This window comes from Podarcis pityusensis (genome assembly GCF_964106645.2).
Source record: "Podarcis pityusensis genome assembly, chromosome: 7".
Taxonomy (NCBI): domain Eukaryota; kingdom Metazoa; phylum Chordata; class Lepidosauria; order Squamata; family Lacertidae; genus Podarcis; species Podarcis pityusensis.
Genome location: NC_138031.1, coordinates 27,209,253 through 27,230,521, shown reverse-complemented (window position 1 = coordinate 27,230,521; position 21,269 = coordinate 27,209,253). Strand labels below are relative to the sequence as shown.

General features: G+C 44.3%; 1 protein-coding gene across 1 annotated transcript in view; it reads left to right on the top strand.

Annotated features, from left to right (window-relative positions):
• The first annotated feature begins 3,163 nt into the window (after window positions 1–3,163).
• NECAB1 (N-terminal EF-hand calcium binding protein 1) overlaps window positions 3,164–21,269 on the top strand; it is a 46,029-nt gene continuing 27,923 nt past the window's right edge. The window contains exons 1-3 of the mRNA XM_081013569.1: window positions 3,164–3,708; window positions 6,117–6,141; window positions 17,977–18,085. Of these exons, the coding sequence (XP_080869695.1) occupies window positions 3,598–3,708; window positions 6,117–6,141; window positions 17,977–18,085 (245 nt within the window). The 5' untranslated portion in view covers window positions 3,164–3,597. The remainder of the gene's footprint in view (window positions 3,709–6,116; window positions 6,142–17,976; window positions 18,086–21,269) is intronic.

Here is a 21,269-nt window from a genome sequence, read left to right as displayed (position 1 = left end):
AAATGTGCACATGCCTGTGGATTTCTTTTATAGAAGCCCTATATGACCAAAGGGAAAAAAAAGCGTGCTAATGAAGATCACACACAGGTCAGACATGAAAAATATTGAAATAGTGGAAACTGCTTTGTGCTAAGTCCACTCCTTAATAATAATAATAATAATAATTTATTATTTATACCCCGCCCATCCGGCTGGGTTTCCCCAGCCACTCTGGTGCCTTCAACAAAATATTAAAATGCTATAGTCTATTAAACATTAAAAGCTTCCCTAAACAGGGCTGCCTTCACATGTCTTCTAAAAGTCAGATACAGTGGTACCTTGGGTTAAGTACTTAATTCATTCCAGAGGTCCATTCTTAACCTGAAGCACCACTTTAGCTAATGGGGCCTCCTGCTGCCGCCATGCCGCTGGAGCACGATTTCTGTTCTCATCCTGAAGCAAAGTTCTTTACCCGAGGTACTATTTCTGGGTTAGTGGAGTCTGTAACCTGAAGCATCTGTAACCTGAGGTACCACTGTAGTTGTTTTTCTCTTTGACATCTGGTGGGAGGGCGTTCCACAGGGCGGGTGCCACTACTGAGAAGGCCCTCTGCCCTGTAACTTGGCTTCTCGCAGAGAGGGAACCACCAGAAGGCGCTCTATCTCAGTCTACATTGACTGGCAGTGGCTCTCTGGGGGTTTCAGGTAAGGAACTTCTGCATGGGAACTTCTGCATGCAAAGCAAATGCTTTGCCACTGAACTATGGACCTCCCCTGGACCTTTATATTTTACATTGAATGGAAGGAGTCTGTCTTTTGCATATGTCACCCTTTAAAGCACAAGGTACACCGATGGTAAAGACTTCAGCAGTGATACTAATACAAGGAGTTGTTTGGGCAGTTTGCAGCTTGTCATGCAGGGTGAGAAAATTCTCTTCGCCATGTCACTTATAAATGATTCAGGACTGTAGTCCACCTTTGTATCTGGGCATCCTACTTGATGGCACTGTCCTCAACATCCACTCAAAGATGGGTTTTTCTACCACTTAAAATTTAATCTTGTTGACACAGAGAGGCCTCTCTCATTTTCCTTTGTTCCTTGTGCATTTGTTTCAACCCTCGCTGTGCTGCACATGTTTTTAGTTGGCCGGAACAAAAATCTCCGGCAGGAAACCCTCTTTGATCCCTCCTACCCTCTGCCTTTGTAGATGATAGGCGACAGATTCATTTTGTGCGGATAAAGAGACGTGTCGCACAATCTGTGCCAAGGTTAATGGAGCAATCCTAAGCAGGTTTGTCCCGCTGAGTACTTCAATGGCATTTACTCCCTAGTTTGTACGGTTTGCAGCCTGAGGCTATATACACATATATAGCCTTTGAAACACACAGGGGTCCTTTTCTGCACAGTGCACCTTTGTACACAGAGTCTCTTTTGTTTGCAATGAGTCTCATGGTCGTAGACTCATAGAAGGGTAGTAGAGTTGGAAGGGAGCCTGAGGTTTATCTGATCCCACCACCTGCAATGCAGGGATCCTGTTCACAGCCATCCCTGGGTGGGCTTGAACCACCAACCTTCCGGTTAACAGCCAGATGCACTGACCCACTGCACCACAGTGATAATGTCACCCAAAGTGGCAGTTACTCTCCATATTGTCTGAGAACACGGGTGGGCATGCTTTCACACTAGTGTGCGATGGTGTTCTCTATTCCCCTCCATTAGTATTTCTGGAGACCTCTTTTTAAAAAATATTTTTTTCTGCAGTCTTTCAAAAAAGAGGGGCCAGAAACTGGTGTGTTGATATACTGTACTGATATGCAGATGATATGCAGAGTTTCTGCTCTGCTTCCTATTTTGTCCATTTTGTGGAGTTGACCTGAGAAAGCACGTTCTGTGTGCACATGCATATAGCAAGTGCCATATACTATATAACTTCAGGAGAAGAAAAGGCTAAGGAGTAAACCCTACACAAATCCAGAGTGGAGTCCCTAAGACAGTTGGATGGTGTCTTCTACACCTCCTTCTGGCAACTCCTGCAGCCAAGCTGTGCAAAATGTTCTGCTGTCCTTTGGACCACACCAGCAAGGCCAAAAAGGGGGTCTTGTTGACTGGGCAGCCCAGGACCTCCATACACACTGCCTAGGCTTGCGCCCCAGGGAGGTCACTTTGGTAATAATGCAACTTCACATCTGGTGGCGCACTCCTTTATATCTTGAGACAGATGGGTGCAACAACAACATACAGTGAAACCTCGGGTTACATACGCTTCAGGTTACATACGCTTCAGGTTACAGACTCCGCTAACCCAGAAATATTACCTCGGGTTAAGAACTTTGCTTCAAGATGAGAACAGAAATTGTGCAGCAGCGGCACAGCAGCAGGAGGAGGCCCCATTAGCTAAAGTGATGCTTCAGGTTAAGAACAGTTTCAGGTTAAGAACAGACCTCCAGAATGAATTAAGTTCTTAACCCGAGGTACCACTGTACACAAAATGGATTGCAATTGTTACAGCAGAATGCACTTTAGATCAGCAAGCAGTGTTGGACAGGGATGGCATGGGGATGATGTGTGCACAGCACCTCAAAAAGGCACCTGCATCCAGCACTGAATGTACACATCATCGCACCGTGTGTACATGCCCCGAGTCTTGGCATCTGATGTCAGTTCTGGGACTCTGCCCTGAAATGTAAAGGTATGAAGCAATACTTTGATGATGTTGATGATGTTGCACTTCATCATTCTTCCAACCAAGGCAGTTCAAGGCAGCTTGCACACTCTTGCACAAGAACAATACAGAAAACTGGATGTGGAGTTAGCACCAATGTAAACACCCGAACAGCTGTCTCACATATGCAGAGGGCAGCTTCATGAGTATTTTTTTGGTAGAGGGATTGCAGGGGAGAAAGAACCAAAAAGATCCCATGAGTTGGGGAAGGAAGACATTCTTGCCCCTTCTCACACTGATGTGAACACACCATGCAAATTTGGCTTGAAATGCAGCTGGGTCGGGCGGGGCGGGAATGGCTACATTTTAAACTTCTAATGTGAACTAAGCCTTTATGGAGCCCCCATGGTCGGAGGTAGCATATATCTCCGACTAGCAATTTCTGCCTTCAAGCCCCACCTGTGGAGTTCCCAAAAGCACCTGATTGGCTGCTGCAGGAAGCAGGATCCTGGCCTGGGTGGGCGAATCCTGCTAAGGAAACGCGAGACCTCCGAAATCTGCCACGTCCGCCGAGCAGCTGTATTGCGCGCCGCTGCTGCACAGCTCCCTAGGAAAAGGCACTCTGCACATGCTCAGGAACGCAGGCGTTCGCGGCTGCTTCACCGAATAAGGTTCAGAACGCGCTGGGCGGCGATTCAGCAGCAGGCAGCCGAGTTCCCCAAAGACGGAGGGGAGGAAAGGTGGAGGGGAAGCCGACGGCTGCGAGCGAGAGCACGCCTTGGTTTCGCTTCTCTGCCCGTCGAGGGCGGAGCAGCGGAGACAGCTACCCGGCCCGGACGCCCCCAAAGACCAAGGGGAGGGGGGACCTTTGGCCCGGAGGGAGGAGCCGTCAGCGCCTGCCGCTCCCACCCAGCCCAGCCCAGCCCTCCGCCACTTTCGCCGCGGCAGCCGGCAACATGGACGGCGCGGCGGATGGTAGCGCGGAAACGTCTCCCTCCACCGCGGACGCCTGCGAAGATTTCCGCGCTGCCTTGACCATGACCAAAGGACTCTCCATCTTTCTCGACGTAAGCAGGGCGCCTGTAACTCTGGGTTGTAGCTGTTGTGCTTGCTTGCTTGCTTGGTGATCTCCCCTTTCCACCCCCCCCCCCCAAGCTTCAGCATCTTCTGGATTTAGATGGATGCATCTAAATTAGAAAGTTTTCCCTGGAAGGGAGCATGGAGGGGGGTTTGGGTGGGGGGATGGCCGCCTGTTCCCCACCGGGCTCCTACCTGCGCCTCCGAGAGCTGCAAACGATCCACAGGTGAAGCTTCCGCCGCTCGCTGCATCTGCGGACCGAGGAGGCAAGCTTCACCTGTTGAATGTTTGGCTATCATGCAGGGATGATGATGATGATGATGATTAGATTTATGAGCCACCCAACAGGGTGAAAAGAGTCCGGCAGCTCTCAGGGGACCATGCTGGAACATGGTTTTGGGTTTTTAAAAAATCTTGATCCTCAACATTTTAGATGCCATGAGCATCCCCAAAATTGAACCATACAGGAGTCAAATCGCAGGCGCGGTGTCTCAACACAAAGTCCTTTCTTCTCTTCCTCGTTACGTTCCTAGTTTTTGGATGGGGGGTTGAGAAATGGCACAGGTGAATCAGTTAAACACCCCTCCCTCAGACTAAAACTAAAAAAAAAAAAAAAAAACTTTACAAAAGCACTGGAGAATGGGATCATAGGCATCCACATCTTGTGTTGTTCTGACGCCTCCGAAATTGATAGGATAAATGGGGAGGTGAAAAAAACATTTTGCTGCTCGGTTGCTACTCAAGGTTGCTACCGAAAATGTATAGTACTCCCGTAGTAAAAAGAAAGATCTGTGATAGCGTCGATGGGCATTGCGGGAATCTTCAATGCATAATTTCCTTGGAGATTTTTTTTATTACTGTTTTTAGTATGCAGGGTGATAAAGCAGCTTAGAAAGTGGCGTTCTGATACACTTGTATAGAAAAATAAGAATTGAGGGGCGGGGGCCTCATCGCACAAATCCTAACCTTATTTGTATCAACTCAGAAGTAAGTCTGTTTGCATTTGAGTGAGGCTTACTCCCAGGTAAGTGTGGATAGGATTGCACTCATAGAAAGAGAAGCAAGTTAGCCTGTCAAATGGGGAGAGCAAATCAAAGTAAAAAATGCAATCCACACCATCATTTGTAGGAGGCAAGATTATACTATTTTCCTCTAATGCATTAATGTTTTTCTTTTGTAAAAATAAATAAAAATAAATGTGGGTTAAACTAAGTTAGTTGTGCTCATTAATTTCAGTGGCTAAAGACATATGAAGGGAAATTAAAAACTTCAAACTACTAATTGGGTCACTTTCTTATGGACAACCAGACTGGTTTCGAATATTAGTTGATTGCCATGGAAAATGGAAGGACATCTATACTGTATCTCATTTAGTGCTTGGATAGGCTGTCTGTGATATGATATGATGCGATACGATAGATATTAAATTGTATAGATCAATTTTCCACCCAAAAAGGTCCTCAAAGGTCACACAAAAGAATATAAATGCATTGGGGGGGGGGAGATTAAATATAAAAATATAATTAAAATTAAATTTTAATTAAAATTAAATCTAAAAAATTATGTATGGAAAAAGGAAACATTGTAAGAAACAAAGTGAATCTAGAGAAGCACAAAAATGAGACCAAAATCTGCAACAGAACCAAGTCCAGCTCATCAATCAGAGATGCCAACTTAATTAATATTGTAAGCATGTAGAGAAAGGATGGCTGGCATTTATCAGGCATCTAGGGGGAAATCCTGTGCACAAGAAGCTGGTAAATTAAGACGGTATAAGATTACATCAGGTACATTCAGCTGCAGCGGCTGCTGTCCTAAGCCTGGCAGAGGGAAAACAAGCCTTTAAAATAGTGTTTTTTTGTTGGGTTACAAGGTTTTGACAAGCATCAGATGTTGAATCCCATACACAATTAATGGTCAGATCCTGCTAAATAATAAATACTATTGTATGTTGATTATATCATGTGCTAAATACCGTTGGGATAGTTCAGCCAGTAGAACACAAGACTTTTATTTTCATGGTCGTGGGTTCAAGCCTCACACTGAGCAAAATATTCCCAAGCTATCTTTGGTTGGTGGCCACCAGTACAAGTTGGTAGCCATATTCCATGCAGTTGCTAATTTGTGCATGACTGAGAATGACTCCCCACTTAGCATGGATGCACTTTGGAACACATTCACCATCCCTTATCCAACTGAAAATGTTACCTCCAGAAATATTACCTGTACTGAGATACAGTAATCACTATAATCTTTGGGTTGGAACAGCTATCGTCCAGTTTGCCAAGGGGGTCTTTGGGCCTTCATCTACATGAAGTCGTTGGGAGCAGTCATTAGGAGTTTCGGGGAGAGGTACCATCAGTATAATTCACTAAGCCTGAATTTATTTCTTTGCAGGTCCTGAGAAGAGCAGATAAAAATGGTAAGCCCAATTACTTTTTTCAGAGAAATGTAGTGTTAAAGCACTAAGGGATTCCATTGGGATATTTAGTTTGACTCTTTGCATTGGATTATAGAGTGCTCTGAAATGGGCTTTCTGTAGTATTGGTAGCACACAGTGGCATTGATGGTTTTATCTGTGGGATGCTGGTGGCAAGACAGATTTGTTCTTCTTTTTCCGTCACTGGAAGATTGCTTTCAGGACAGTAGAAGGACTGTTTGACTGGTCAAATGTGCAAAACCGATTTGGTTTTGTTATGTAAAATAGGTGGACAAGTACAAGTGATTTGTTGCCATAGGTGATAAAGGTTGGAGGTCCTAATGTATAATTTTGTGTCTGTGGAAAGGCGAGCAGTTCAGACTGGGACTAAAAGAGATGCAGGGAACAGAGTTGCTCTCTAGAAAGATGCTTACTTCAACTATGGCAATAACAGGACAGCATCTTTCACTGCACCTGAGAGAACCAGGCAGGCCACACGACACTTCATCTTTTAGCACCTCAGTGACATTCCTCACCTTAGTATCCACAACCTAAGGTAGTTGCTTTAATTTACGTAATGCTAAGTGCTAGTTATAGTTGAAAGTCCTGGGACGGGTGGGCCAAGAGCTTTAATATGATAACCTCAATAAGTTCAGTTTTTACTTCCAGATCTGCTACTCCCCCTTTCACAATACAAGATCTAAGCAGAAATCTTGCATTGCAAATAGAAACTGGGTCCTGCATAGAAACATCTGTGCAGTGTTTACATTTCCTTCTAACCGCATTCCTAAAAGGCAGACAATAATTAAGAACTGAGGAAAGGCACAGCATAGTTGACTGAGAATACATGATGTGTAGAGAGTTTATATGGTGCAAAAAAAAACCTGTGACCAACCCTCAACACTCCCTTTCCCCCAACCCCCCCCCCCAAAGTCTTTCTGAAGTGGATGTATCCTCTGAGCCAACACAGTTGGTAGATTTTCCTTAAGTTCTATGATCCCATGCATTTTCCATAAATTAATATTCCCCAATGGAACCTCTTCCTCCATTTTTCGTTATAGGAAAATGATGCCAGAATTGAGAGTCCCTGACTTAATTTATGTTTATATTTACCCCAAAGAGTATCTAAAGTTTTGATGCATAGATTTGGTTTAATAATATCCTTGTCAAATTGTGTACAGTGCAAGAGAGGGTTTGTTTGTTTTAATTCTGTTGAAGCGTTGAATTGTTTTAATATGACGGATCTGTCTAGGTCAGGGGTCAGCAACCCGCGGCTCCGGAGCCGCATGTGGCTCTTTTACACCTTCGCCGCGGCTCCGGGGCGGATACTAGCGAGGGGAGGAGGTGCATTGTGTGCCCTGACACTCCCCACTGTTTTAAATGTCGCAATGGTTTTGCGGCTCCCAGGTTTTTTTTCTTCGGTCCAAGTGGCTCTTTTTGTCTTAAAGGTTGCAGACCCCTGGTCTAGGTGGAACCATTGCCAGAATAGCTACTTGGGCCTTGGGTCCTAAGCTCCTTGCTGTAAGTAAGAACTGGGCAGCTAAATGATAGTGCAAAACGTCCCAGGTGCAATCCCCGGTCTCTCCAGCTAGGGCTGGGAGTGTCCCCTTCCTGAAACCCAAGAGATCTGTTGCCAGTCATTGTAGATGGTATCAAGCTACTGGTCTGCTTCAATATGTAAGGTAGTTTCCTATTTTCCCTAGGAAAACTTTTACACCCTGTTGTTAGGATTTATGTGTTAGACTGCAGCCCGCTGGGAAAGTCCATATAATCTTCCTTTACTGAACACATTGTTGGTGGGTAAGCTGCCAGAGATAAACACCATTCTCATATAAAACAATATATATATATTACCTTTTAGTGTTTAGTTTATTTTCCAAAGAGCTCTAAACAGGTTTCTATGACTACTTGAGAAAATGCTAATGAAACACGTTAGGAAGAGAGTATGTGAGATCAGGAAGGTGGGTGAAATAATTTCTCAAAAGATATGTTGCCAGGGGGAATGATACTCCATTTGGTTAACTTTTCATCTGAAGAAAATGGGATTTCAGCGAAGGCTTTCATTTCATGATTCGTCTTGTCTTCAAGATGTGAACTTTTGGAAAAATCAGAGGACAGAAAATTGGCATCTTTCTTCTACTTTGAAAGTCATTGAGAGAAACTAGCTGAAGCCCTTCTTGTGGCCCCTGGGCATTGTTTAGTTCAAGGTTGGGTTGAGTGAGGGCTATTCCCTTGTGGCCACTGTGAGCCTGGAGACAGCCCTAAATTGGGTTGAGAGATGGTTTTTTGTTTTGTTTTTTACTTCACTGTTTCTTTTTTTTAAAAAAATAATATTTATTAAAAGTTTCAGAATTACAAAAAAAAAGAAAAAATAGGAAACAACACTGCAATACATAAAAAAGAAGGGGGAAAAAAACAAAGCATAAAAACCAATACAACAATACAGCAAAAAGATACAAAAAAGACACAAATCCCATGTTACATATCTTTAACTTCCATTTGCTTGTTTCATTGACCTCCTCACACCTCCCTTTTTGTATTCTAGTTTAATTAGTTATTTCAGCAAATTCTTTCCATCTTTCTCAATTTTTATTAAATAATTTATCTTAACAATTTAACCTATTCATTAGCTCAACAAATCCTTTCCATCTTTCCCCATATTCTGTTATTCAAATTAATTTATTTAACCTTATCTTACCGTAAAATACCTTAGAGCTTGAAACTTAATACTCAATTATACATAACTCCTTATATCATTTCTACTAAAGTCATATAGTTTCATTCCAACATTTTCCCTAATACTCATTAACTTTAGGCTAATTCCCTAAATAAAAAATTTTCTTTATAAATTTTCTTCCAATCTTCATCCAGCGTCTCTTCTTCCTGGTCTCGGGTCATGTCAGTCCTTACTGTCCATTCCATCTAGTCCATCAACCCGGTAATCTTATATCCGAGGCTCTTAAGTCTCTTCCATGTCCCTTCTGCAGATCTTCTTCTTCTTGTTTATACCTGCACTTTTCCTTGTCTTTTGTTGGTCTCTTTCTTAATTTCTTTCCTTTCTCATTGAGGAGTAGGTCTCTGGGAGATTCCAGCCCAAGATTATCTCCATCTCCCTTCATCAAACCAGCCCATTCCCCACAGTCCCACTCCCCACAGTCATCAATGTAATCCAAAAAATATTTAAGAGCATATTTCAAAGTCCCTCCGAAGTTAAGAACCTCCTCAGCTCCAGACTCCCCCTGGCCCACTCCAGCTTCAATCTTCAAAGACAGCGGCTTATGCTCCTGCAGGGCCTCGGATCTCTCCATTTGTATTATTTGAGGTGCAACCGCAACCTCCTCCATTATCTTCTGCACTTGCCCCATCAATACAGGTTCCTGAGTTGGTCCCTGAATGGTTTCTGTATCAATATTCCCTGTTTGTCCACAGTTATTGACCACAACAGTCATCAAATCCGTTTTCTCATTCATCAGATCCATCTTCTCATGCATCTGTTCCAACAAAGCACTTGTCTTGCATAAAGCAAGCACCAAAACTTCCTCCCAGCTCATTTTTATTCGCGGTCAAAAGGACTGGTCCCACGATCTTAATCTCACAGCTGTAGAGTCCTCAAGTAGACTGCAGCAACAATTTAACAAGCTCCCTCTAGAGGAGACAATTTCTATTTGTATCCATCTTTTTAAGGCAAATCCAACAAAGGAAAATTACTTTCATTTTTCAGATATTTTGTTTCTTTAGAATGCAAAAGGCAACATTGGAATCAGTTTATTTCTCTTCTTTAGCTATCTGTCAAAGTATTCCATTCACAGTCAGTGAACCTCTCCAACAATTTCTGTCTCTGACCCCCCATTCCCAGGTTTGAGACGGTGGAAGCTTATCTTTCTTCACTCCCTCTCCTGCAGGCTTAAACAAAGATCCCCCCCCCTTTCTCCTGCTTCCAAGGGGGTTTTAGTGGTTATAAATGAAGGAAATTTAGACTTTTTTAACGACTTTCCGGACTTTAGCTTACAAGGTTTTTGCTTCAGTCTATATACAAAAAGCGGAAGGCGGACTTCCTGTTTGAACCTTCCCACTTCAGTGCCAAATTAGGGTATTTCTTGATCCAATTTTCCGTTTCTACTCACGGGTACTTGTTTTAAATCCAATTGTCCACAGGAAAAAGTCAGCGCTCTCCGGCAATGGCTGTGCGGCTTCACTCCGTGAAAGTAGCAATCAGTTTGCAGCACCGCGCCGCTCACCCCACTTCACTCCGGAACCCCAAAATGGGGTTCCCCGTGAGTAGGGGAGGCGCTCCTGGTGCCCTGCCGAACCCCACGTTCCCAGGCTTCCTCCGCCTGGGATTTCTAGCGGGTCCCCACCTTCGCCACGGCGGGAAGACCCAGTTTCCACGGAGCCAGTTCCTCCAGTCGGAGGAACTCTGCCATTCGCCGATGGCGCTAACCCGGAAGTCCCTTACTTCACTGTTTCTACAAGAGAGCCAGGAAATCTAGTGTGGAGAAGCTTTCAGCCTTCTTTGGACAATAAGATATGCAGCCTTGGTGCTTGATGATGCGGCCTCGGTCCAGTATATCTGAAGGAGCATTTCCACCCCCATCGTTCTACCCTGACACTGAGGTCCAGCACTGAGGGCCTTCTGGTGGTTCCCTCACTGCGAGAAGCCAAGTTACAGGGAACCAGGCAGAGGGCCTTCTCAGTAGTGGCACCCGCCCTGTAGAACACCCTCCCACCAGATGTCAAAGAGAACTACCAGACTTTTAGAAGACATCTGAAGGCAGCCCTGTTTAGGGAAGCTTTTAATGTTTGATGCATTACTGTATTTTAATATTTTGTTGGATGTTGCCCAGAGCGGCTGGGGAAGCCCAGCCAGATGGGTGAGGTATACATAATAAATTTATTATTATTATTATTATTTATTTATTTCGGGGCAGGGAGACTATGCCCCCTCCGACTTCCACATGCCTGCCTAGGCACCCTTGATCAGCTTCTTCCACCAGGAATTACAAAAATCTGTAGGTGACTACCACCATAGGGGCTGCCACTTCCATCATAGATGGTGTCAGAAGGGATTGGGGGACAAATGCCTCCCAAACAAGCAGTTCACCCTCCACTTACTGCCTGCCATTTCTGAACTCTTGTCATTAAACATATTGTCATGGACTGGCTGGAGTCAGAGGAGTGGTCGGAGGCACTAGCTGGGGAATCCTCAGGGGAAGAAGGCTCAGAGCCCAGGGGATTGGGGGTGGAATGACGATGAGTGGTCAGAGGGAGAAGAGGGAGCAGACTGGGAGAAGGACCTGTTGGAAGATGAAGAGATAACGGGGTTTAGTGAGCAGGAAGAGGCTATGGCATACTGCAGTCCAAAGTCAGAGACAGAAGCAGAGGAAACAGAGATGGTGCTGCGACCAGCTTCCCTCTCTCCTGGTCTCCTAGAACACACAAAGAGGGCAGAGTAGAGAGTGGTTGTGAGCAGATGCAGTCTGTGACTGCTTGGGAAAGACCCTCAAGAAGAGGAGCATTAGAGAGCGGTGGGAAGGAGAGGGCCATCCGTCCTTGCAACTACAGTCGTACCTTGGTTTTCAAACAGCTTAGTTCTTGAATGTTTTGGCTTCCAAACGCCGCAAATCCAAAAGTGACCGTTCCGGTTTGCGAGCTGCTTTGGAAGCCAAATGTCCGACACAGCTTCCTGCAGCCAATCGGAAACTGTGCTTTAGTTTCCGAATGTTTTGGAAGTCGAACGGACTTCTGGAACGGATTCCGTTTGACTTCTAAGGTACAACTGTACCTCATTGCAGCAAGACTTACTGGGAAGAGGATTCTAGGATCACTAGGCCTGCGCTGTTTCAGCTTCCTTGAATAAAGAATTAACTTTATTGCGTTACCAGATTCCATTCACTAATATCTTCTCTAAACCTCTCTCCTTCATTAAGCATGGCTGTTAATTTCCGCGTTTTCCTAAGAAGCCCATTTTCTAGGTTTTCCCATGGTTTTGCATATAATGTTTGATCCAGGATTTTAATATTGTTATGAATCTGGGGGGTGCAAGATGTCCTAAATTCCCGATAAATTTAAAGCCAGGTTTTAATTAAGGTTTGGGGGTGCCAAAACTAATTTCCTTGGAAGTAATAGCCAGACTCGTGTGTATTTAAGATGTGTGTTAGCCCCTGTTAATCTCCTGGGATAAGCATATATGAAGAGTTAATTAACCTAGGCAATCTTCCTAAATTGAGTATCAGCCATCCATCCCCCTTTAATCCTAGGCAATCAACATGGGTGAAAGCTAATTTTCTTTGGGGGTATTGAGCCACTGGCAAGTCAAATGACAACAAGGCAAATCTCATTTGCAAATGGATGGGTTTCCTTCGTCCCTGAACAGAAGGATGTAGTTTTAAAGGCAGTACCATAGTTTTAGAGGGAGGACTGGAGTTTTAGAATGGCAGTTTGGCATTAAGAAACAATGTGCTGCAGAGAGATGCTGGTGTCAGTTCAGTGCTGTGCAAATGAGAGGGACAGAACCCTCTTTGGGATATTGATGTGCTGAACTTTCTCTGTTGAAATCTTCAGGTTGTGTGTGTGTGTGTGTGTGTGTATATAACCATATATCAGAAAGGCACTGTAGTCTCTGCTGTGCCTAATTGTCCAAAAGGAACCACAAATCCTGTGTAAAGCATGCCTGGTACCCCTGGAATCTCACATCACTCATAGGGGTGGCATGCAGTAGTATGTTAAGAGTTGAGCGAACTTGTTGCCTGGAGGATGTAGAAGTCAAGCTACTTACAAAATCACATGTTTATCAAGGCAAATTTATTCTTGGCATTCAATCAGTGTTTTACATTTGATGCCAAATGACAGGCACATTTAGATTCTGAATTTGATGTTTAAGACCGTTCTGCCGAGAAAAGAAGACAAGAGAAAGCAAGAGTATCTTGGGCAAAGTATTGTGCCATTGTATTTAGCAGCTCATGGTTTTTGATCCCTTAGCTACCGGTATGTTACTGTGCTTAATACTGGTGTGTAATTTTTATATCTTTTCATATCTTGCATTGCTACAAACAAGCTTAGGAAGATACCGTGCTTGACTGTGTGCAAGTTTGGGCTCTGTTGTTTAAAAAGCCAACTCAGTAATTAGTACCTCTTCGGGTTGGTTTTTAACTTGTAATCGTGTAGGAACCACAGGGCTGTGCACACCCTCAACCTTGCATATAACCTCCAGAAAACAGTCCACAGTTTTGCACAATTGTGCAGGAAACTAAAGTTGTTGGGTTAAAAATCATGAAGAAGCAGCACACATTGGGAGATATCTGGGGTCTAATTTGGAGTAATCGGCAGCCATGTTCTTCAACTCTGGCATGCTTAGACATTCCCAGCAAAGTATGAACCAGTATGTCCACACTCCTTCAAATAATAGCAGCTTTGCGGCACACTTCCTGTAGCGACAGACGGAAAGGTTTTCTTCTTCCTCACGTAACCTTTTTTACATGTGGTTCTGTTATGAAACAGGATTTCTGTTGCGTGTCGAGGTCCCCAGGGCCACCCCAATAACTCACACATCACAGAGAATTTTTGTTTAAGATTTTTGGCATAATTTTGGCCACAACTTTATTAAAATACAAATTTGTGAGTGGTTGCTTAGGCATTGGTTGCGACTATCTGCCCCCACCGTGGGGGACAGACTGACATTCCGCAAGATGCGAAAGTCAGAATAGGGGAATACACTTGGGGGTAGCGACGGAGCAGGGAACCTGCCCTCACCCCAAATGCAACCAGGAGCTCATTGCTATGGCCCGAGCCCCCTTGACAGAGTGGACAAGCAATAGTTAGCCCCCAATTCCTTTAACGGAATCCCTTGCAGCAGCAGCATTAGAGGGGCAGGCACTCAACCTACCAAGGGCAGGCACTCAACCACTTCCCCTCAACCAACCAAACCATAAACCAATGCCTAACCGCAACCTTACAAGTTGTGACGATTTGCTACGCAGTAGGCAAAAACCAAATGGCCCCAGCCAATCAGCCAGATGGACAAAATTCCTACCGGGCCCCATGACAGGCATAGCAAGGTCAAAGCAAACAACCCTAATTCTAGGGAGGGGGGGACGGGCAATCCGATGCACGGTCGAAAAGAGGAAGCCCTAGCCTCGTGCAAGGAGTTTTAGCATTTCTGGCTGTCAATCAACAAATGGCAACATTAACTTCTTCCCAACAACAAGGGAAGCCCCAATCGCATCAGTGGCCAACGATCTATTAGCCCGCCCCCAACTTTGGAGTGTCCTGGCGGCCCCCACCGCAACACGTGCTCTCCATGAAGGAGAACACGCTTTGTAGACTGCCCCTTCAGTGATGTATATATATATATTTTTAAAAAATAATATTTATTAATTTTCCAACCGTTTAAACACAACAAAACAGAAAAACAAAAAAACCAGAAAAAAACATAAGACTAACAAAACAAGACACAAACCATTTAAAACACAAAACAATTTCAATATCTTATCTTTCATTCCCTTATTTCCATGACCTCCTCACACCTCCCTTTTGTATTCCACTTCTGTTAATTGTTTCAGCAATTCCTTTCCATCTTCCTCTGTTTTCTATCCTATAATTATCTTAACATATTCTAATCTTATTTTTCCCTTTAATACTCTATTAGTCTATTTATACTTGATTCCTTATAGCATTTCTACTAAAGCCATATAACTTCATTCCAACATTTTTCTAATTCATTATTTTTACAGTATTTCTATAAATAGTCTTAAACTTTTTCCAGTCTTCTTCCACCGACTCTTCTCCCTGGTCTCGGATTTCTGCCAGTCGTTTCTGCCAATTCCATATAGTCCATCAACTTCATCTGCCATTCTTCCCGAATAGATAAGTCTTGTGTCTTCCAGTACTTCACAATGAGTATTCTTGCTGCTATTGTTGCATACGTGAAAAAAGTTCTATCCTTCTTTAACACCAATTGGCCGACCATGCCCAGGAGGAAGGCCTCTGGTTTCTTCAAAAGGGTATATTTAAATACCTTTTTCATTTCGTTATTGTCAGGGAACTGACATCGGAGCTAGAGGCGGAGGGGAGGCTCTCAAATGATGCTGGAGAAGGGCCCAGCAGGGAGAGAGGCAGCTCAGCAGATGGGGAAGCAAATCAGCGCAACACCAGAGATAAAGGGGGGGCAGATGGGGGAATCGGCGAGAGGGCTCCAGGACTCTTCACCGGACACCAGCGGGGAGAGCACGGGTCCTCTGCTACCCACACCCTCCCTGCGCAGAAGGCTTCCGCGCAGGGAGAGTAGGAGGAGACTTGGCGTCAAACAACTTTTATGTTGGAAAAGGTTTAAGAAACGCCCACTGACGGATTCTGCTAGCGACTGAGGCAGCCACGAAGTGAAGGGCTGTCCAGACAGAAAGGTTTAAACAAGGCAACATAGCCAGGAGAGGCGGCAACTTACGCACGAGCAACCCATACTCATTACAGTTATGAATCATCTCCCAAAGTGTCTTAATCCTTGGGCATGTCCACCAAAAGTGAACTCTAATCCTCAGATTCGTCTGTTTTTCTTTAAGTTCAGTCATAGCAAGCTTCAACTTACATTCATCAAATTGTCTCTGTAGGGCCTTCAGTGATGTATATATGATGTATAGGGGGGTGGCATTGAGCTACAGGGTGGGAATTTCGAAAGTCTATATAAGAGCTTGCACACCAATGTTCTGGGTTCCTCCTCCCTCCTGCTTGGGGGTGTGAGCACCCTGCTGAAACAGTTTAATAAAGATCAAGCTTACTAGCTGCTTTGCTTCTCAATATTCTCTGGTTGGCCTCTGTTATTTTCTTCTGCCCATAGGGAACCTACAGAAGGACTCTATACAGCAGGGGTTGGCAACATGTAGCCCATGGGCTGGATGCGGCCCATGAAGACGGTTTTACCAGCCCACAAGCCACCCCTCAACCAAGCCACCCACTTGGCGAGTCCCCTGCATGCTGTGCTAAAGCGGCGCAGCGTGGGGACTCGCTGAGCGGCGTCGGAAATGGCGTCTGCGCACATGCAGATACTGGAAATCGCGTCTGCACATGTCCAGACTCTGAAAATCGCTTCTGTGCAGGTGCGATTTTTGGCGTCTGGGCATGCGCAGAAGCAATTTCTGGCACCTTGGACATGCACAGACGCAATTTCCGGCATTGCGCTGCACCAGTCTGGCCCACGAACAATCTCTGTGGGAGTGATCCAGCCCATGGCCAGTAAACCTTGCCGACCCCTGTTAGACAGGCTTTTGGGTACCCCATAAAGGAAAAGGAGCAGTTTTTTTCTTATAACAATTTGGCGAGCCAGGTCCAGGGGTTTCGGTTGACTGGATTCTGGGGGCGAGGAGGGACTGATGGCTCAATGTGCACCAGGCCAGGTTCATACCCTCCCCTCTAGTTACAGGTGGGGTTTCTGCTTTCCTGTGCTCAGGTCCCATTTAAATCATGTGGGAAAAGCAGCATGTGGGTGAGAAGTTCACGCACCAGCTCTGCATTGTCCTGGGAAAAGTTGTACATGAGAATTGGCACCATTCAAACATTACTGGAGTGGTGGGGGTTCCAGCCTTGAGAAGATCAGCCCTTGGTGATGACAGATGTTAACAAGTTTGAAGCTTTGGGTAAAACATTTCACCAAGATTCATCACTACTCTTGGCTGGATTGACATGAAGTGGGTGTATCCTCAAACAAAAATCTCCAGTTTTGGGCTAACTTTGATATATTGTTTTTTAAACACCCACATTTCACTTCCAGCCTCAGGCTCCTTATGCTTCTGCCTTCTTTCTGATGCCACCAAGATACCAAACACTGATGCTTAGATAGTATGGGAAACAGCCTTACTAGAAAAATTAACCAATAAACTGAAAGTGACATGGGGACAAATAGAAGAAGACGCCTTCACCCCGGTATGGCTCCCCTTTATCACATACACAGCCCAACAAGACAATGACAAAAATCCACCAACAGCATACAAATCAATATGGCTAACCTGATCCAAAACACCCACACACCCCACTCACACATGAAAACAAAGACCACCGCAGCCAACTACAAATGAACAACCACACCCTAGGCCAACCCCAACCTCTCTCACCACCAAAGGAACATAAGTGAACAGCAACGAACCTGCACAAGCAACACTGACACCAATCCCTACATATATTAAGTAAAATAGAAACATCATCACCCGACCCCACCCCCACCTCTTTCCCCATTTTCTTCCTAATGTCTCAACAAATGAAACTGATTTGTAAAAATGTTACAGTAGTACCTCGGGTTAAGTACTTAATTCGTTCCGGAGGTCTGTTCTTAACCTGAAACTGTTCTTAACATGAAGCACCACTTTAGCTAATGGGGCCTCCTGCTGCTGCTGTGCCGCCAGAGCCCGATTTCTGTTCTTATCCTGAAGCAAAGTTCTTAACCTGAAGCACTATTTCTGGGTTAGCGGAGTGTGTAACCTGAAGCGTATGTAACCTGAAGTGCATGTAACCCGAGGTACCACTGTACATGGAAAAAATACGAGAGAGACACTGCACATACTTTTGTAAATCAATAAAATCTTTAATAAAAATACATAAAAAAACCCAAAAAAAGTGTTTCCCTAAGGAAAGACATGAAGTAGCCTGCTGTTGTGCCTATCTATTGATCGTTGGTTTTGTTAACTCTCTTGCTTCCTCTTTTCCCCCCTTTAGTATTAGAGCTCAACTCTACGCAGAGATTAAAAATGAGAAAACTTGTTGTTTAAAGAAACACCTTCCTAGAATCAATTCGATTTTAAAGGGAAAAACCAGCCATCTGTGCAACCAATTTTCTTTCTGCGTCTTTGATTTCAGATGATGGCAAACTGTCCTTTGATGAATTCAAAGCTTACTTCGCTGACGGAATCCTGAGCAGAGAGGAACTGCATGAGCTGTTTCACACCATCGACACGCACAATACAGAGTGGGTAACGTTATTTAAAAGTCATATGCGCAGCCTTTAGAAAGGCAGTATGGTTGTGCAATATGAATTTTCCTGGGAAAACTGCAGCTTTACGAATAGCATATGAAATGCCATGGAACAGCAGCCTATATATACCCTGTTTGGTGCCCATGGCCTGCATTCTGTGTTTCTAAACAAGATGCTACAAAAATAACAATAAATGGGTAATTCATCTCCCTTGTAACTCCCAGTTTCTGGTTTTTTCCACCCCCAATGTTCAGCCTGGACACTGAGATCCAGCGCTGAGGGCCTTCTGGCGGTTCCCTCGTTGCGAGAAGTGAGGTTACAGGGAACCAGGCAGAGGGCCTTCCTGGTAGTGGCGCCCACCCTGTGGAACGCCCTACCATCAGATGTCAAGGAAATAAACAACTATCTGACTTTTAGAAGACATCTGAAGGCAGCCCTGTTTAGGGGAATTTTTAAATGTTTGATGTTTTATCGCATTATTATTATTATTTTATTATTATTATTTTGGGAGCTGCCCAGAGTGGCTGGGGAAACCCAGCCAGATGGGCGGGGTATATATATATTATTATTTATTTTGCCTCTTTTGAGAAGGAAGGCTCATTATAAATCAATGGTAGAGCACCATGACCCTGTACGTATGTTATTTGTGTTTCAGCTGGCCTCAAAGGTAGTTCCAGTTTCATAGAGCAGGCATTCTGCTGTTCTCTTGGAGTCCTCTGTGGTGCATGGAAGGTGTGCGACCATGTGACTAGGGACCCACTTAAGAATATTACAGGTTCCCCATCCATATTCTACACCTGCTTGAAAAGAGGCGTGACCATAGCTCAGTGCTTAGAATGTCACACATTTCCAGGCTGATCCTTGGTGTCTTTGATTAGAAAGGCCAGTGTTGCTAGATAGGATGTTGAGCCTGAGCCTAGGAGATGTGAGTTCAGGTGCCATCATAGCCTATGTCTCAGAGAGTAGCCTTGGGTAAGTTGCTATTGGTCATTATTGATTTCCAGTTTATTAAATGCAAATGATAATACATCACTTGGACCAGTGATTGCAAAGAGCCACAGTCCTGTATACTTACTTGGGGAAAGTCCCCTTGAACTCTGTGGGGTTTGCTGCTGAGTAAACATGCATAGAACTGGGCTATGTCATTAATATTAGGAAGCATTTTTAAAATAACATTTTATTAATTTTCCAATAGTAACAAAAATAAAACAAACAGCAATAATGAAAAAAGAATCCAAACAGAACAAATTGACTTCCCCCTATTCCCTTCCTTGGTTCCATTGTATATCAAGATACTACATGTCCATTGTAAAACTTTAACCATTTGAATTACTTATTGTCCATTCATAATAAAATTACAAGTATTCTTAAAACCCTGCTAATGTATTAACCTGTGTACATTGCTTCTGTATATCATTTTCTTTCTTCCTTCTGGAGCCAACCAGGTTTGCTCCCTTTTCTTCTGGCTTGGCTCCTCTGCCTTGCATTGGTGTATGATTTCCCCAGAAACTGCATTCTTACATTATTCCTTTGATTATTATCCACCCGCCACTCTAAGGTCCCAGAGTGGGTTGCAGTTTAGAACACGGCATTATTTATACCACAATATAAATATTTTCAGTGTTTTCAACACTGGCCCCGGCCTGGTGGAACACTCTGTCTCATGAGACCAGGGCCCTACAGGATCTGATTTCTTTCCGCAGGGCCTGTAAGACAGAGTTGTTCCGCCTGGCCTTTGGCTTGGAGCCAGTTTGATTTCCTCCCTCCCTCTCTTTCTTTTTTCTTTTCCTTCTCCTCCTGCGATGAGGCTACATTTTAATATTTTAATGTTCCATTATTTTAATGTTGTATTTTATTTTTGTTTTTAAGTTGTAATCATTCATCTTGTTTTTATTATTGCTTGTAAGCCGCTCTGAGCCCGGCCTTGGCTGGGGAGGGTGGGGTATAAATAAAAAAATATTATTATTATAATTATAATATGTTGTGATGCAGTTACTGGGAAAGTCATGCCAATTGCACTATTTCACCTTGAATATCTGCGTTATAGTTCAGAGGAGAACATGGTCAATCATGAGCTAAAAGAAATAATTGCCTACTTAATATTTAGAGCTGCTGCAGAAGTCAATTCTGAGCTTTAGTCAGAAGCAAAAGAGCTGCTCTGCTGGTATATCTTATCTGTAGCTCAGTGAAAGGTGAAAGCGAAGAATATGCAAATCGGGAAGATCAACCCTCAAGTTACACCCTGCCATTTGCTGGAACAGGGCTCAAAATTCCACTTTAAGACGATTCAAAATTACAATTAGAGGCTCTGGGCTCAGCTGGTGTATGGAGGCCTTACATCAAATCTGCAGCTACCTTTACCAAGCTTTACTGATTACTCTGATTAACACCAGCTGTGGCCTTGAACCTCGCCACCCCATCATTCCTTTGTGAAACAGTGGGGGACTGTTTTTACCCTATCAGAAAAAGGAAAGAAAAGGACTAGTTTGTAAACTCACAGAACGGGTCCTCTCTACACATGGCGAGGAGTTTTAACACTTCAACCACCACACCATAGCCCTGTGCATTCAATGAATGGGAGAGAGGGAGGTGTCACTGTTGTCTCATCACGCCAACAGGTTTTTCTCTAGGGGGACAGCTCTCTGTTTGAAGAAGTGCTCTATCTGGTCCAAATCTGGTTTGAGGATAAAGAAGGGGAGCACGGGGCTATGAGGTTCCTCATCACCAGTTAGTGGGTGGACAGCAGCCCCAGCACACACACGAAAACACAGGTCACCTGCTCACAGGCTGCCCCAGACCCTCTAAGTGTCCCTATTTTCCAGGGACAGTCCCAGATTTACAGAAGGCATCCAAGTTTCTAATTTGATCCCAGAATGTCCCAGTTTTCAGTGGAGAAATATTGGCAGGTATGGTAAAGGTAAAGGGACCCCTGATCATTAGGTCCTGTCGCGGATGACTCTGGAGTTGTGGCACTCATCTCGCTTTACTGGCCGAGGGAGCCGGCGTACAGCTTCCAGGTCACGTGGCCAGCATGACTAAGCTGCTTCTGGCAAACCAGAGCAGTGCACAGCCGTTTACCTTCCTGCCAGAGTGGTACCTATTTATCTACTTGCACTGCATGCTTTCGAACTGCTAGGTTGGCAGGAGCTAGGACCAAACAACGGGAGCTCACCCCGTC